General features: G+C 40.1%; 1 protein-coding gene across 1 annotated transcript in view; it reads left to right on the top strand.

The window, feature by feature from the left end:
- Positions 1-2,921: 2,921 nt before the first annotated feature.
- Positions 2,922-16,416, top strand: part of CNIH3 (cornichon family AMPA receptor auxiliary protein 3) — a 60,948-nt gene continuing 47,453 nt past the window's right edge. Inside the window, 1 exon segment of the mRNA XM_032216983.1 lies at positions 2,922-3,002. Coding sequence (XP_032072874.1) covers positions 2,922-3,002 — 81 coding nt within the window.

Here is a 16,416-nt window from a genome sequence, read left to right as displayed (position 1 = left end):
TATGTCAATTTGCATGAAACAAGATGTAAAGATGTTTGCAGATATAAAGAAACAAAAAGAACTCTATGTATTGTATACATAGTTCTAGGTTTTGTGGTAGTTACCACAAAATAGGATAATTGTTAAAGTTCATCATATTTGTAATACTTAGCCTGCTATTTGGAGTTGTTTAATAATGCTGTTTTCAGCAAACAAAATTCTCTGGGTAAGTATTAATTTGTTGATTTTACCAATGAATCAATCAATAATATTTATCCAATCAATGACCAGCACAATTGGAGATGAAAGTAAGATATAGTTCAGGAGTATCAAATTGGCAGCCTATGGGCCAGATGCATCATGCACAGGCCAAAACCACCCCAGTTCTACAAAGGGAAAAAAGTCATGAAACTTCCTGCTGACGCCATGAGTTTGACACCTGTGATATAGTTGGTTAAGATGTAATTAACATTGTTTAAAACATTACTTTTAGTTGGATACATCTTAACTAATAAATTGACCTTCTCAATGAATTCAGATGAACTCTATTCTATTAGACAAAAATGCTGTCAAATTTGATTATTTGAGATCAAAGCTGTTAGAAGGAGGTAACTTAGAATCAGGTGATACCATGTAATGGCTGAACTTGATTTCTCTATACTGGTTTAGATCTAATTGCTAAATAGTTAAGTATTGAGGAAATTAACCAAAGTATAACTTTAGTAAGGAGTAAACAAGTAGAATAAGACTAGAGAACTTGAATACTTTTACTGCCATTCAGGCCAATATTCTAGTTTTGCCAGCGGTATTAGCTGAAGGGTGATTCCAGCACAATTTGTCCTATTCAAAACCATAATTCAGCTTATATAACAATTTGTCCCTCTGCCATAATTTGTTGCTATTGTATATCTCATTTAGTTTTAAATTTATGTAGCTTGTTTGCTGCACCTAGAAGGTTATACGAAATAGAGTCTATTTAAGCTCAAACTAAACAACTGGAATTTTTTTGTGAACAACACAGAATTAATTTTTGACTGCTGCCACAATTTGATTGTTCTGGTATGTTAAATTCTAGAGCATAATTTATATAATATAAAACTTTAGTCTTGTAATTTTTGGATCTTGATGATTGTTTGAGAGGAAGTCCAATAAGCACTAACTTCACAATCCATGCAGCCAGAGCTGAAAAATCAGATTTATGTCTGAATCCAAGATAAATAGATTCTGTAGAAGCACAAGCAAATATAGAAAAAAATTAATGAAGATCTGTTTCGAGTCTGAAAAAAATGGAGGAATTTCAAGGCATCTGTATTTTGGGAAGCCCAAAGATGAACATTAGATGACAAAGATGTACGTTGAATGTGGTGGATCCAAGCACAGTTGAGCATTCTGTGTGACAGATCCTTTTCCATGACTATATTTCTGAAAGTTTAAACAAAATAAAACATTGCTAGCAACAAGATCAATAATTAGTAAATAATTTAATAAAATCTACTTTTACTAAAATCCCAATGCAAAGTCCACTATGATCAGTAAGGTGTGCCATGGAGCTTTCTTCATGAATTAATTTACTTAGCAAAGGCAATCCACTACAATAACATCTGTTTTTTTAAAAAAACACTAACCAATGTCCTAAAAACATAGAAAAATAAAATTTCCGTAAAATAAAACGTTAAGATGTTTTCTTCCACCCGAGCCTTAGTCTTAGTGGGTCTTGACATTATTTTGCCTACTACATGGAGGAAAAGAGCAGCCTTCAACAAAGCAAGTTCCCACTTCTCTCTTGTCTGCCAAGAAGGATGTGTGAAACATCGTTTCAATCCACCGTGCCCTTGTGATTCCCCCCACCCCCCGAGGGACGGCGGCAGATGGCCTCGAGTGGGTAGAAACCAAGAACTTGGCTCAGAAGCCCATCTAGGCTGGCGCAATTTCCTTAGCCGTGTGCCAGAGAGAACGGGCGCGAGTTAAGTTTCGCCCCTCTGGAAGAGAGCGAGAAGCGGAGTCTCGCCTTGTTGCTTCTTTCGGACTTCCGAGAAGAGGCGCCCACCTGGAGGGGACCCGAGCAGGGTCGGGCTCCACTTCACGGCGTCCTCTACTTGCGCCGCGGCAGGTGGGAAGCGAGGAGCCGCTCCTTTGGAGAGGCGTTGAGGCATCCGGGAGCAGCAGGTGGACCGGCTTCCTTGCTTTCTTGCCAAACCGACGGGCATCCGCTGCCGGTGGTGCGGGGAAGATAAGACGTCCCTCTCACCACCACCCCCTTTTTTCCCCTCGTGGTCCGTCGCGGAGGCGATAATGGGGGAGGGGGGCGGATGACGCCACTGAACCTCTTCGCTTCGTGAATGTCGAACAAAGGAACTTCTGCTGAAGGAGAAAAGGTGGGAAGGGAACCGGTGCCCTTCTCCTGCCGGAGGCTCCTGCCATGAGCGAGAATGCGCGCGCTCCTTCCGGGAGATAAAAGCCACGAACGGACCGGTTTTCCGCCGCTCTGGTCGCCTTGTCGCTCAGATTCCCTGGCGGGTTGAGAGAAATTGGGTGCTCGGGACCTCCCCACTCCTGAGTCCATTCGTTTTCCATTGGGGAGAATTGGCTTTTGGGTTGCCTTCTGAATCATCCCTCCCCCCTTCTCTCTCTCACTGTCGCGTCCTCTTGGGTGGTTTCGAAGTGTCACCCATTTGGATGCGGAGGTGCTGGAGGTGTCCTATTTTCATGTGCTTCTGCCTTATCGGAAGGTGTTTAAGAGAGAAAGGCAAAAGCCAGAAACTACGTCTCACCGGACTTCGTTGTGCTCCGATCAGGGCAGTTTTGTGAAGTGAATTTGTCTGGAGCTCCCCTTTCATTGGGAAACAAGAAGCTCTTCGCGCCTTGCTTCGAGAATCTCTGGGCTTCCCAAAAGTAGGCTGGGAGGCGCGCCGCTTCCACGAGGTTCTTCTCCTGGTCCAGTCATGGCCTTCACGTTTGCTGCCTTCTGCTACATGCTCTCCCTGGTCTTGTGCGCTGCTTTGATCTTCTTCGCCATCTGGCATGTGAGTAGATCGTTTCTACAAGTTCCCCCAAGTCCATGCATTTAACTTTCCTCCCCACTTAGGACAGAGAACTTAGAATAATAAGAGTTGGAAGGGACCTCCGAGGTCTTTTAGTCCAATCCCCTGCTGGATCAGGAGTCCTTGTACCATTTCAGACAAATGATTGTCCAGTCTTTTTTTTTTTTTTGAAAGCCTCCAGGGATGGAACACCCTCAACTTCTGAAGGCAAGCTATTCCATTGGTTGATTGCTCTCACCATTACTTAGTTCTAGGTTGCTTCTCTCCTCGGTTAATTTCCAACCATTGTTTCTTATCGTGCCTTTTGGTGCTTTGGAGAATAGTTTGACCTGCTCATCTTTGTAGGAGCTCCTCAGATATTGGAACAGTGCTATCATGTTAACCCTAGTCCTTCTTTTCATTAGATTAGACATATACAATTCCTGTAACTGTTCTTCATATGTTTTAGCCTTCAGCCCCCCTATCATTTTTATTGTTCTTCTCTGCACTCTTTCCACAGTCTCAACACCTTTTTTGCATTGTGATGATCAGAACTGGATGCAAAACTTCATTCACACATAATAGTTACCGGTATATAGCTGGGAGATCATTCTGGGATCTGACCAAACTGGAATCTTTTAACTGCCAGTCAACTCAAGCATGACATAGATCAGTTAGAAATTAAAGGTCTTCTCCAAAAAAATGTTTTTCAGTGGAGAAGCTCAGTTTTCAGCTACAGAACACACCTTCCTATTCAGTACATGAGAGCAGGCAATAAGAGAGTGCTTTCTAGTTGCACTACCTAAGTGATTGTGTATTAATTTGGAACAACAGAAGCATGAAGCAACATGCAGACAGATGTACATAGAGTTTCTCCTTGTCATGTGTATGCAAATGCTGGTAGGGCATGGTTCCTTTTTACTTGAGCACACACTTTGGCATGAAAGGCTACATAAGATCCTAGTATATTTGTCACAAACTCATTCTTGATATGTCTATAGAGATTCTTGGTCATCCAGGTGATGGTTGCTCCAAAGATGCTTTTCCAAAGGGCAAATGAACTTTCTTGGTTTCTTCCTTGAAAATGTTTTACTTCTCATCCAAGAAGCTTTCTCAGTTCTGACTGAATGATGGGAAATGGAAGGATTTATATTCTTTGCAGATTTTCAGTCATTACCACTCTGAGAGACATTGAGGCCACTGAGGTTTATCAGTAACCACAGAGTCACCTGAATCACAGTGCAAATGGATGTGGAGCCTTCTTGGGACTGCTGAAAGGACTATGTTGTAGACAGGAGATAGATGGTGTTGTATGCCTCCCCCTCTGTTGAGAGAGGGTTGTTCAGTTTTAACATAGATGGCCTTTTTGACCCCCCCCCTTTCATTCTAGAGGTCCTCTATCCAGAATGTGAACTTTGCTGTCTTCAAAATAGTGACCTTTGTTTTTCAGATGCAGATGGACTGCTGAATCCGGTCTTGATGGTTTTTTTCTCCTATGTTATGCCATGCATTTGTGAAGAAACAACCACTTATTTATGAATTATTAAATTTCAAACCAGGACAGTTATTACTTAGAACAATCCCCCTTTCTTCTTCTGTTATGCTTCTAATGCAGCTCTCTATTTCCTTTCTCATTTCAAAGTGGCTGTTAGGGCCTTAAGGTATGGTTACTGAACAGTCAAGGTAATTTGGATGTCTTGGCAATACCTTATCCAGACTTGAATTTCTGAAGCTCTTCAAACAAGTTTGCTTAAGGAGGAAGGGGACAAATAATAGAATAAATAGTTGGACCTTGGATGTCTAGTGTTGAATGGATGTTCTATCCCCCACTCTGAATTCCAAAATGAGAAGTTAGTTTGATGCCTATTGTGCTAGCTGAATTATAATTTAGAAGACTGTGTGGAGTATCACTCGGATTTATCAAGAGATTACTGAAAACGAAACACTATTGTCATTCTGAATATGGTGTCACATTGCTTTTTCTCCTTTCTGCTGTATCAAGTGACTTACTTATGGCTGACTTACATTGCCACTTAGATTAATAGCTCTTAGGTTGTCATTGTAGTGTTGTTTCTCCTCAAGGTGTTCTAAACTACATCCACCACCCCCTTTTAATGTGATTGAATTAACAATTTCTTAATTAGCTATCTGCCAACTGTTATTTTCACATAGAAAGTTGGACAAGGTACTCTTCATATCAGGAAATGACTAAACACTAAATGTACTTGCTTTATGTTATCACATAGAGTAAGCATTTATATGTTCTGAATGACATGTGCTTAAGCCCTATAAATATCTTTGAATAGGGACATCTTGTTCTGACAATTGATACAGGCAGTGAGTAGGCTGAGTATGTTCCGCCTTTGCCAATTCTCGCATTGATGCAGAATTCTCAGAATAAACAACATCTTTAAAGAAATCATTTTGTTTGAAAGTAAAATCATAACAGAGACCAAGCTTATTTTTCTAAAATTTTATACTCGTCCATTGTATAAGTATATTGGAACATCTTTCCAAATAGCAAGTCATGATGTTTTAATTTCTGCTTTTAGATCTATTATACTTCAGCATATTCTATAGCAATTAGCTACTCAAAATTTTAGACAAAATTTTCAATTTCACATTTGCTACTGAAAAGGAAAAGTGTAATGTAAAATCACAGATTTGGAAAACAGGTGGACAGTAAAGCCCTATGAAGCGGTATATAAGTCTAACTGCTATTGCTATTGCTATTAATATATCATTCCACAGTGCTTTACAACACCGTCTGAGTGGTTAACAACAGCATATTTCCCCCAACAACCTGGGTCTTCATTTTACCAAGTTTGGAAGGATAGAAGATTGAGTCCTCCTTGCAGCTGTCAGGACTGATTTCCTGGCTGTGGGCAGAGTTAGCTTGCAGTACTGCATTCTAACCTGTCCTGAAAGGAGGCACTGGGCAATTATTTCAATATTGTTGCTAAGAAATGTGTATGGCGTAGATTTGGTCAACAGAAGTTGAGCAGCACCTAGCCAACTTTGGCTGGTTTTAAAAAGTGAAGGAGGGTTAGATCTGATTAGTGTTTGAATGGGTGATTATTAGAAATATCAAGAATGTAGACTTGGTTGCCAAGCAAATTACATATACTGTACTGTAATCACCAGGAGTCATGCTTGATTCAAAGCAAACTTAATTATTTTAAGGCAGTAAGTCATTTATTTAATACAATATTTTTACTCATTGTCCTATTTGAGATATTGAAATACTTCAAGTGATCTCCAGAGTATAAAGGGGAAAGGAGCAAACATATGACAGATACAATGGTGGGTTTCAAATCCCGTTCCAACCGGTACGGTTGGAATGGGGATGGCGGTGTCCTCATGGATGCGCGCAGTGGTGCGCACACACGGGCAGTGCATGTATGCATTCTAGCGCCTTTGTGATGCTCCGTGACACTCCAGCTGCTCCGTGGAGCATCATGCAGGCGCTGTATGCACCATGCATGTGCGCGGCAGCGCAGAAGCTTTAAAACACAGGTAAGGAGTGCGGGCGGGCGGGTGGGCCCTCCAAAGCACTGTACCGGAACAGTATCTGGTGCTCCGGGATGGCTCCGGTATGCCTGTACCGGGGCGTACTTCCAGCAACCAAGAGCTAGTGGGATTTATATCCTCTAGATTAACCTAGGCTCTATACAGGTTTCTCCTTTTGATGCTAGGAAGGGTATAGTGATCCACAAATGAAGCCATTCCATTTTGTTTTCTATTATAGCAATTCAGGGATTTTGAATGACAAAAAGGCTCTGCCTCTTTTAGCTACTGAATTTTTCTTGCAGTCAAAGAAGTAACATAATAACTGAATGCTTCAAAATGGCACTATACAGTATCTATGGGAATGAAAGCTGGACATAATAGGAAAGATATGAGCATCGTGGAAAGTAAGCAGAGAACTGTAAGAATTTTATGGTTAATAGATGTGCTCTTAATCGGTGCTCTGGAGTTTGAAGATCTACTTGCTTGATCTCCATTTGGTTCATGTGTGCTACCAAGTAAAAGCAAACTCACTGCTAAAGAACTATAGGGAAAAATGTAGCAACACTAAATTAATTCTTAAAATGAAAACTTGTTTTATAATGTAATTTATAATGGGACAGATGTTCCATTACTGCTTTTGGGTTCTTCTGAAAAATAATCTAGGATTGTAGGCCCATACTGACATCTAAATAGTACAAAATAATGTGCTCTTGAAATAATCTGCTTGTTGAACTGAAACAAAGTAAACACTTAACTTGCTTTAAATAATTTTGTTTAGTAATGTGCTGCCTGATTTCTATATCACATTTATAGTAGAATTCTAGCACTAATAAGACAATATGCAAGCTCTCATAAAATAATTATAGATATGGAATATAATGACCCAATTAAACTCATAGTGTCACCCATAAATACCAAACAATAACAGTTAAAAACTGCACTTACATCTTATAATTATAATTTTATAAAAACTAGATGCAAGTGCTATAAATGGAGACATTTTTTGCTTTAAGGAAGATGACATTAGTTTATTTATGCAGTACCAAAGCAAAGAGATATTTTTGGAAAAAATGGCATTTTAGACAGCTTATAATTGCATAGGCGTTCTGTGTATGTGTGTTTGTGTGTGTGTGTGTGTGAGAGAGAGATTTAAGTATTTGTTTTGCAATGCTGTGTCCCCTGATTTGTTACCTGTCAAGCTATCCTAATTTTTGAAATTTTCTTTCTCAAGTTTTCCACTTTCAACTTCCTTGTCTAATCTGAGCTTTGAACATATTTCCAATTATTCTTCTGTACTGTAACATAAACGTCCCTTTCTCATTACAGGTAGTCCTCGAGTTATGACCATTTGCTCAACAACAGTTTGAATTAACAACAGCGTTGTAAGGGGTCCTTTACAGCCTTTACAGCTTGTAAAGCACTCCTGACTGTTGCAAAATGTCACAAAGTCCCCTCTTCCCCTGCAGTCATGTGATTGTGATCTGGGTGCTTAGCAACCTGTTTATACTTAAAATTGCTTGGCAAATGTCCCATAATCATATGCTCACCATTTGGAAACTTCCTGACAGTTTCCACAGAAAATCAATGGTTGCAAGCTGCTGCCTGCCACCTGCCCTTCTTATCTCTCAGGGGTGGCTAAAAGAGCTTCCTGCTAAAGGATGATCACTTTGTGCCTGCTTGCATGGTGCTGAAATCCTTCATGCCTGCTTGCACAGAACTGAAATCCTTTAACGGGGAGCTCTTTCAGTCAGTCCCCAAGACAAGAGGGAGCTGAAATGCAAGCAGAATTTTAAACCCCTGAGCATAGAGGCAGTGCAGTAAGGAGTGCAGGATGCCGTGGGTGTGTGTGTGTCTGTAGGGGTCCCAGTGTATGTTAAATGCTAGTATCCAGGGGCTGAAAATCCTGCTTGGATCTTGGTGGGGAGAATAGCATGCAACCTATATGAGGTTTCCCAGCGTTTTCCCCAGTCCTTTGAGGCGCTCCACACTCCTTCCTTGGGATTCTGTCTACTTAATGGCCCGCAAGATCATTTAATGACTGGACTTGGGAGTGCTAAGAATGCGGTAGTTGAGCAAAGCAGTCATATGACCTCGTGCTTAACAACTGCTTCAGTCAACGACCAAGATTTCGGTCCCACTTATGTTCATAAGTCAAGGACTACTTGTATTATGATGAGTAACTTGTATGACACAATTAATTATACAATAAGAGAAAATGGCATTTCTGTTCAAATACATTTTTTCTCTTCACCATACATTATGTGTATTTTTCTTCAAAACACAATATTTCTTGTTTGGCAATTTTTAGGTTTATCCTTTTGTAACATGAAGCAGCATTGAATCTAAAGAAATAAACCTACAAAATAAGTTCCATCATTTACTTGTTTAAACTGTATATCCTGATTATTTGCTACTAAGATTGTGTACCAGACTGATATTAAGGGTGCCAAGCATACAGATTTAACATAACCTGAATATGTCTCTGGAGGCATTTTTCAGAATATGTAGCATGTACAGAGACACTAAATCCTTTTTGTGCTTTTATGAGTTTTAAAAGCTGCAACTTATCACAATACCGCATACATTGTATGAAAAATATTGCTCAAACTTACATTAGAGTGTGATAGGTGACTTTCTACATTTTCATTCTCTTTCACATCATAGAACACATATAAATGTTGCATTTTTTTAACTGCAGCACTCGTGCAACCAGTTCTAATGAAAAATATATAGAAATGTTGCTACATAATTAGAATGTATTTTAAAAATTAGTTTTATTGAATCCTAGGTTGCTTTTAACACAGCCATTACCTTTTGTCCAGCCTTTTGTAGCTATAGATTCCTTTTGAAATTAATAACAAGTAAATAAAAGTTCTTATTTAAATAAATTCTTTATTAAAACCTCCCTCTCTCCCTCCCTCCTTCATTTACTTATTTACTTATTATTTTATTTCTTCAGTAAGCCCTAGTCATCTCTCATCACACTATTGGGCTATTGCAATGCACTCCACATTGGGCTATCCTTGAAATCCATTAGAAAGCTTCATCTAGTGCAAAGTGCAACGAGAGCTGGCTTTGGGGCCACTAAGATGGCCAATACTCTACCTCTGCTCCATGAACTTGACTGGCTACTGGTCTACTTTTGAGTGCAGTTCAAGATGTTGGTTGGTTATGACCTTTAAAGCTCTTAATGGCATAAATCCAAGCTACCTGCTGAATTGTGTCATTCCGCTAACACAAGCCCATCATAGTCACATTACCGGAAAGGGCCAACTACAGATCCTGTTGATCAAAGAAATCTGACTATTGGAAATGATTATCCAGTGACTATCCAGAAGAAGCGCCTTCTCCGCCACAGGACTTGCCCTTTGGAACATTTTATTCCCTATGGTAAGATCCCCCCCCCCCATCCTATCCTTCTTCAAGAGCCTGAAGAGCTGCTGGTTGGCCTGAGGTCCAAATGAGGAAGTTCCACCCTAGAGGTGGCTGCTGGCAGACTCCCCCTCCCCCCTGGTTTCTGTTCTCTCAACCCATCCATCTTTTTATTACCATATTGATGTATTATCATTTTCTTTTCCAATACTGCTTATTTTATTGTTCTATTATTTTACTTGTGTTTTGCTTACTCTCTTTTCATTTCTTCCTTTTTATTGTTGTAAATTACCTAGAGTAGACCTACAGTGAGATACACAGTGAATAAATAGACCAAATAATAAAATAAATAAATTAAATTTCTGGGTATTTAAGTATATATAAAAATAAACTACATACTATCTGCAGTCCTTATATTTTATACGTTTGATTTTTAAAACTGCTTTTTGAAACATTGTAGTTTTACTGAATATACAGAAATACAAAGCAAATTCTTAAGGGGGGGGGCGATATTGTGTTAGTGTGCATAGAAAGTTATGTCCAATAAGTAACTGAGTTGGCCTTCAGTTCAAGTGTATGTGACTGCATAATTAAGAACAAGAAATCAAACAACAATGCAAGAAAAAAATTAAGACACTGCAGCCAAATTTTTCATTTTATGTACCCAGTATTCATTAGCTTCCATCCATTGCTGCTTGTCTTGCTTTCAAATGCTTTGGAGAATAAATTGACTCCCTCTTTGGGGCAGCCCCTGAGATATCGGAACACTGCAATCATGTCACCCCTAGTCCTTCTTTTCATTAAACTACTAGACATATCCAATTCCTTTATATGTTTTAGCCTTCAGTCCTCTAATCTTCTTTGTTGCTGTTCTCTGTTCTCTTTCTTGAGTCTCAACATCTTTTTTATATCATGGCAACCAAAACTGGATGCAGTATTCCAAGTGTGGCCTTACCAAGCCATTATAAAGTGGTATTAACACTTCATGTGATCTTGATTCTATCTCTCTGTTAATGCAGCCTAGGGTTGCATTGGTTTTTTTGGCAGCTGAAGCATACTCCTGGCTAAGTTATCGTCCAATAGGATTCCAAGATCCTTCTCACAGTTATTACTATTGGAGCCAGGTGCCACCTAGTCTACATCTGTGCATTTGTGGGGGGGGGGGGTTTGCCTAAATTTAGAACCTTACTTTTTCACTATTGAATTTTATTTTGATAGATAGTGCCCAGTGTTCAAGTCTGTCAGGAGTTTTTTGTATCGTAAACCTATCTTCTGGAGTGTTGGCGATTCCTGCAAGCTTGGTGTAATGGTGTAATTTTAGGACATGTCAAAAATGCTTGAGTGAAATGATTATTAGATAGCACCAATCTGAAAGCACTTCTTCCCTTCTTTACTTTCTAGAGAACTAAAGAGGTATCTTTCTGAGGTGTTATAGAAAAAGTTTGAAGATTATTTCTCAATAATTAGATATGAAAATGTATTGTCTTTTATTTATTATTTAAGCTTATAGTATATGCTTGATTTCCAAAGATTTTGAATGGTTGTATAGTTGCATAGGATGATTTAGGACATTGTTACTTTATGCCACATTCATTAGTTAAAATAAAAAAGTTAAATAAAAAATTGGGAGAAAAAAGTTAAATAGATAGATAGTTTGCAATCAAGTATCAAAAACCTCTGCTCCTACCATTTTTACCTAGATGATCTGAAGTTAGAGGGGAAAACAGGATCTGAAATACAATTGCCGCTTATTATTGTCCACATATACAGCCAGTATATTGCAATAGACTTTGGCCTGGACAAATGTGTCATGCTTACCATTACCAGGAGAAAAATAGTGAAAACAGAAGGAATCAAGATGCCCTATGGAAATACGGGCTTCTCCTGATGAAGTGGACAAGGCCATGGGAGCGGTGAGTGCCTCCACTTGTATACTGGACCCGTGTCTCTCCTGGCTGGTCTCGACCAGCAGGGAGGTGACACGCGGCTGGATCCAGACGATTGTGAACACCGCTCTCCGGGAGGGAATCTTCCCACCCCTCCTAAAGGATGCGGTGGTGAGACCCCTCCTGAAGAAATCGTCTTTGGACCCAGCCATCTTGAGCAACTATCGTCCAGTCTCCAACCTTCCCTTTGTAGGGAAGATTGTTGAGAAAGTGGTGGCCTCACAACTCCGACGGTCCTTGGATGAAGCCGATTATCTAGACTCTTTTCAGTCGGGTTTCAGGCCTGGTTACAGCATGGAAACTGCTTTGGTCGGGCTGATCGATGATCTCTGGCGGGCCAGGGATGGGGGTCACCCCTCTATCCTTGTGCTTCTTGACCTCAGCGGCCTTCGATACCATTGACCATGGTATCCTTCTGCGACAGTTGCGAGAGGTGGGGGTGGGAGGCACCGTTTTGCGGTGGTTCTCCTCCTACCTCTCGGACAGGTCGCAGTCGGTGTTGGTCGGAGGGCAGAGGTCGACCCCAAGGCCCCTCAAGTATGGGGTACCACAGGGTTCGGTCCTGTCCCCCCTCCTATTTAACATCTACATGAAGCCGCTGGGTGAGATCATACGCCGGCACGGGATTAAGTATCACCAATATGCAGATGATACGCAGCTGTATCTGTCTGCCCCGTGCCAACTCAGCGAAGCAGTAGAAGTGATGTGCCAGTGCCTGGAGGCTGTTAGAGTCTGGATGGGAGCAAACAAGTTGGCACTCAATCCAGACAAGACCGAGTGGCTTCTGATGTTCCCTCCCAAAGATTGTCCAACTGTTCCATTTCTCAGGCTGGGGGGCGAAATTATACGCCCCTCAGAGAGGGTTCGCAATTTGGGTGTCCTCCTGGACCCACAGCTGACTCTAGAACACCATCTGTCAGCTGTGACCAGGGGGACCTTTGCCCAGGTTTGCCTGGTGCACCAATTGCGACCCTACCTGGATCGGGAGGCCCTTCAGACAGTCACTCACGCCCTTGTGACCTCAAGACTGGATTATTGTAATGCGCTCTACATGGGGCTGCCCTTGAAGAGTGTTCGAAGACTCCAATTAGTCCAAAATGCAGCCGAGCGAACGATTGTGGGTGCGCCACGGTGCACCCACGTTACACCTATCCTCCGCGAGCTGCACTGGCTACCTATTAGTCTCTGAATCCGCTTCAAGGTGCTGGTCGCTACCTATAAAGCCCTACATGGCATTGGACCTGGGTACCTGAGAGACCGCCTCCTGCCGATTACCTCTCTCAGACCAATTAGATCGCACAGGTTGGGTCTCCTCCGGATTCCATCTGCCAGCCAGTGTCGGCTGGCGACTCCCCGGGGGAGAGCCTTCTCTGTTGCAGCTCCGGCCCTCTGGAACGAGCTCCCTGTTGAGATCCAGATCCTTACTACCCTCCTGGCCTTCTGCAAAGCCATCAAGTCCTGGCTGTTCCAGCAGGCTGGGGGGAGCTGAGAAGCATCTACCTCTATAGAAATTGTGAATGTTGGTTTTGTTTTTAATATGTTGTCTTTGTCTTGTTCCCCCCTTTCCCTTGTCTTTTGTGAGCCGCCCAGAGTCCTCCGGGAGTGGGCGGCATACAAGACAAATAAATAATAATAATAATAGTAATAATAATAATAATAATAATAATAATTATTATTATTATTAAAAGTTCCGGGGGCTTTGCAGATCATCCGCCCCTTCTGCCCCCCCCATGTCTGGTACCTGGAGAAGACCCTCAGGAGCTGAGCGTTGAGGGGCGTGGCGAATAAGTCGATCTCCGGGTGTCCGAAGCACTCTGCCAGCTCCTTGAAGATTGCTGGCTGCAGCTTCCGCTCCAAATTGTCCCCTTGGTCCGGTTGAGCCAGTCGGCTCTGATGAACCCAATCCTGCTATATGTTCTGCCCTCAGCGAATGTTGTCTAAATTCATAGGCTATCTGAGGTGCTTCTGCGATCTCTCATAGTCGGGCATCCCATTCTGAGTTTGTGGTGGGTTCTGGCATGGGGACCAGCCTGTCTGACCCTTTTTTTTCCCCCGGCCATAAGGGTGCTATGGTTCTATGGCTAGGATTAGCGCAGAGATATTCAGAATGTAAACACAGACGGAGTTTAATGCCCAAGAACTGGTTGAGAAAAATAAGGTCACAATCATAGACATCGCAATACCAGGTGATAGCAGGGTCGCCGAGAAGGAACATGAAAAAATCGCAAGATACCAGGACTTAAAAATCGAAATTCAACGATTATGGCACAAACCAGCAGTAATAATTCCAGTGGTAATTGGCACACTGGGTGCTATTCCAAAAGCACTGGAATTACATTTAAAACAGTTAAAAATTGACAAAATCACCATCAGTCAAATGCAAAAAGCCGCACTGCTTGGATCTGCACGCATATTACGAAAATACGTTACGACGTCCTAGGCCCCTGGGTGGGGCCTGACTAGTAACCAATGCCAAATCCGGCGAAACAACTGGCCGCTGTGATACAATTGTACAATAATAATAATAATAATAATACCACCATCAAGTGTCTGGATAAAGAAAATCATTACAAATATTGACAACATCAAATATATGGAAGTCAAGAAAAAGGTTAATACTGAATATATCAGGAGACTGAAGATCTTAAAATCCAATCTCAATGGAGAAATACCATCAAGTAATTAACACTTGGACAATTCTAGTCATTAGATACACAGCTGGAATAGTGGGCTGGATTCAAATAGAACTAAAAGTCCTGTATTGCTTGAGCTCTATTGAGGAAAATAAAACATAAATTTAGTAAAAAATAATCATGATACATTGACAGTACCTTCAACATGATGAAGCCAATGACCCAAACATTGAAGGCCCAAGCATTTTTTCTGTCTAATATATCACATACTTGGTTTCCAAGTCCCTATAATATCTTAAATTATATTATCCAATGGAGACAAAAATAATTAAAAATATCTTATTTGCTATTGCTGCAAGAAATCAATAATTTTAAAAAAGTTGTAAGTATGTCATTTGTTCAGAAATGTGATTTTTCTGAAACTTAATCCTATTTAGCTTTACTTTATGGCTATAATCTTGTAGTGTACCATATGTTATTCAAGACAATGGTTCAAATTAAAAATTCACTGTATACTGTTTATAAAACATAATTTATTCTTGATATCAATATTATTATAATGATACCTGCACAAAAGCCATGTATTAAAATTAGAAGTATGATAACTAGGCTGCAGAGTTTGAACAACCAGTAGATGACAGTTAACAAATACAGAAAAGATTATTTTTGTTATATAGAGGTAATCTGGATTACTACAACCCAGCAAGGGAGCTCTACTGAATATATTTAACTCCCTCACCTTGCTCCCATTTGCCATAAGTTATTAATTATGATTAACTATGATGTACACAACTTATTAAGTAGTGTATGAAGTTCCTTGTAACCTTGGGAACAACTTTACCATAAACAGGTTTCTGCATTCGTCTGAAAATAGTTCCAGATGTTCCAAAAGTCTGCATTTGAAACGAACCATGAATTTTCTTATAGTGTCATGTCTCTTTCATTGCAGAATATCAGCCGACACATTTTGTTCAACTCCTTTTATCTTGTCAGCAGTAAAAATGTGTTTACTGTTGGAGAGCTACCCCCAAAACTACTTTTAAATAAAAGTAAAGGTTTCTGAGTATAGAGAGAGGTATAGTAAGTGAAAAAGGTAAATCTGCAAATATATTCAATAACATCATTTGTATCATTATTTTTGTATTTTTATCTGCTGTGTCAATGTCAATTTTAAATATTTTATAATTACCAAGATGCATTTGGAACAAGAGAATATGAGGATGAGAAAATATAACATGTTTATTTTAACACAATACTTTTATAATTAAATCAGCTTTATCATCTGGTCTTGTGGTTAATCTTTATCAGAAATTATATAAAATCATTGAATCTCTGTTTTGATTGTTCTGACTCTTTTGAGCTATTTTCAATATTGTCTAATGCAGTACTTCTAAGGTTACTATTTAAAGAATTCTAGCATTCCTGGAGCTTTAGAGAGTTAGAGACCGTTCCTTCTTAATTATTCATGGGAAACTGTGTGGGGATGAGAAGCAAGTGATGAAACATACATCATAACATGGCAATGCAAACTATGCCCTTTGTATACTTGCACTGCAATGTCACAAAGCAAGTGCAAAAGGGTCTTGCAACATGTTCTATCATTTTGGCTTCAAGTTAAAGAACAGATGCCAATATAATTACTGCTGTTTAAGGACGAGAATGTTAAGAAATGGTTATTGTACCTACTATAAATCTTTCCAGATTCTCAGGAAAATATTGTTAATAAATTGGTACCTTGAGATATGGAAAATATCCATTACAAAACATTCTGATTGGATGCTTAGTGTGCTTCAGGTTGCAATCCTATATTCATTTGCTAGTAAGCCTCAACTTGGTGACATTTATTTTTAATTGGACATATATAGGATGGTGCCGCAAGGCTGTCTTGCAATTATTGCAACTGGCAGTAAAGGATAAATATGAAGTGAAACATATTTCATTTCAATGAAAAGGTGA

Source organism: Thamnophis elegans, chromosome 4 (genome assembly GCF_009769535.1).
Source record: "Thamnophis elegans isolate rThaEle1 chromosome 4, rThaEle1.pri, whole genome shotgun sequence".
Taxonomy (NCBI): Eukaryota; Metazoa; Chordata; class Lepidosauria; order Squamata; family Colubridae; genus Thamnophis; species Thamnophis elegans.
Note: the sequence above shows the minus strand (reverse complement) of the source record. Positions and strands in the feature narration are given on the sequence as shown.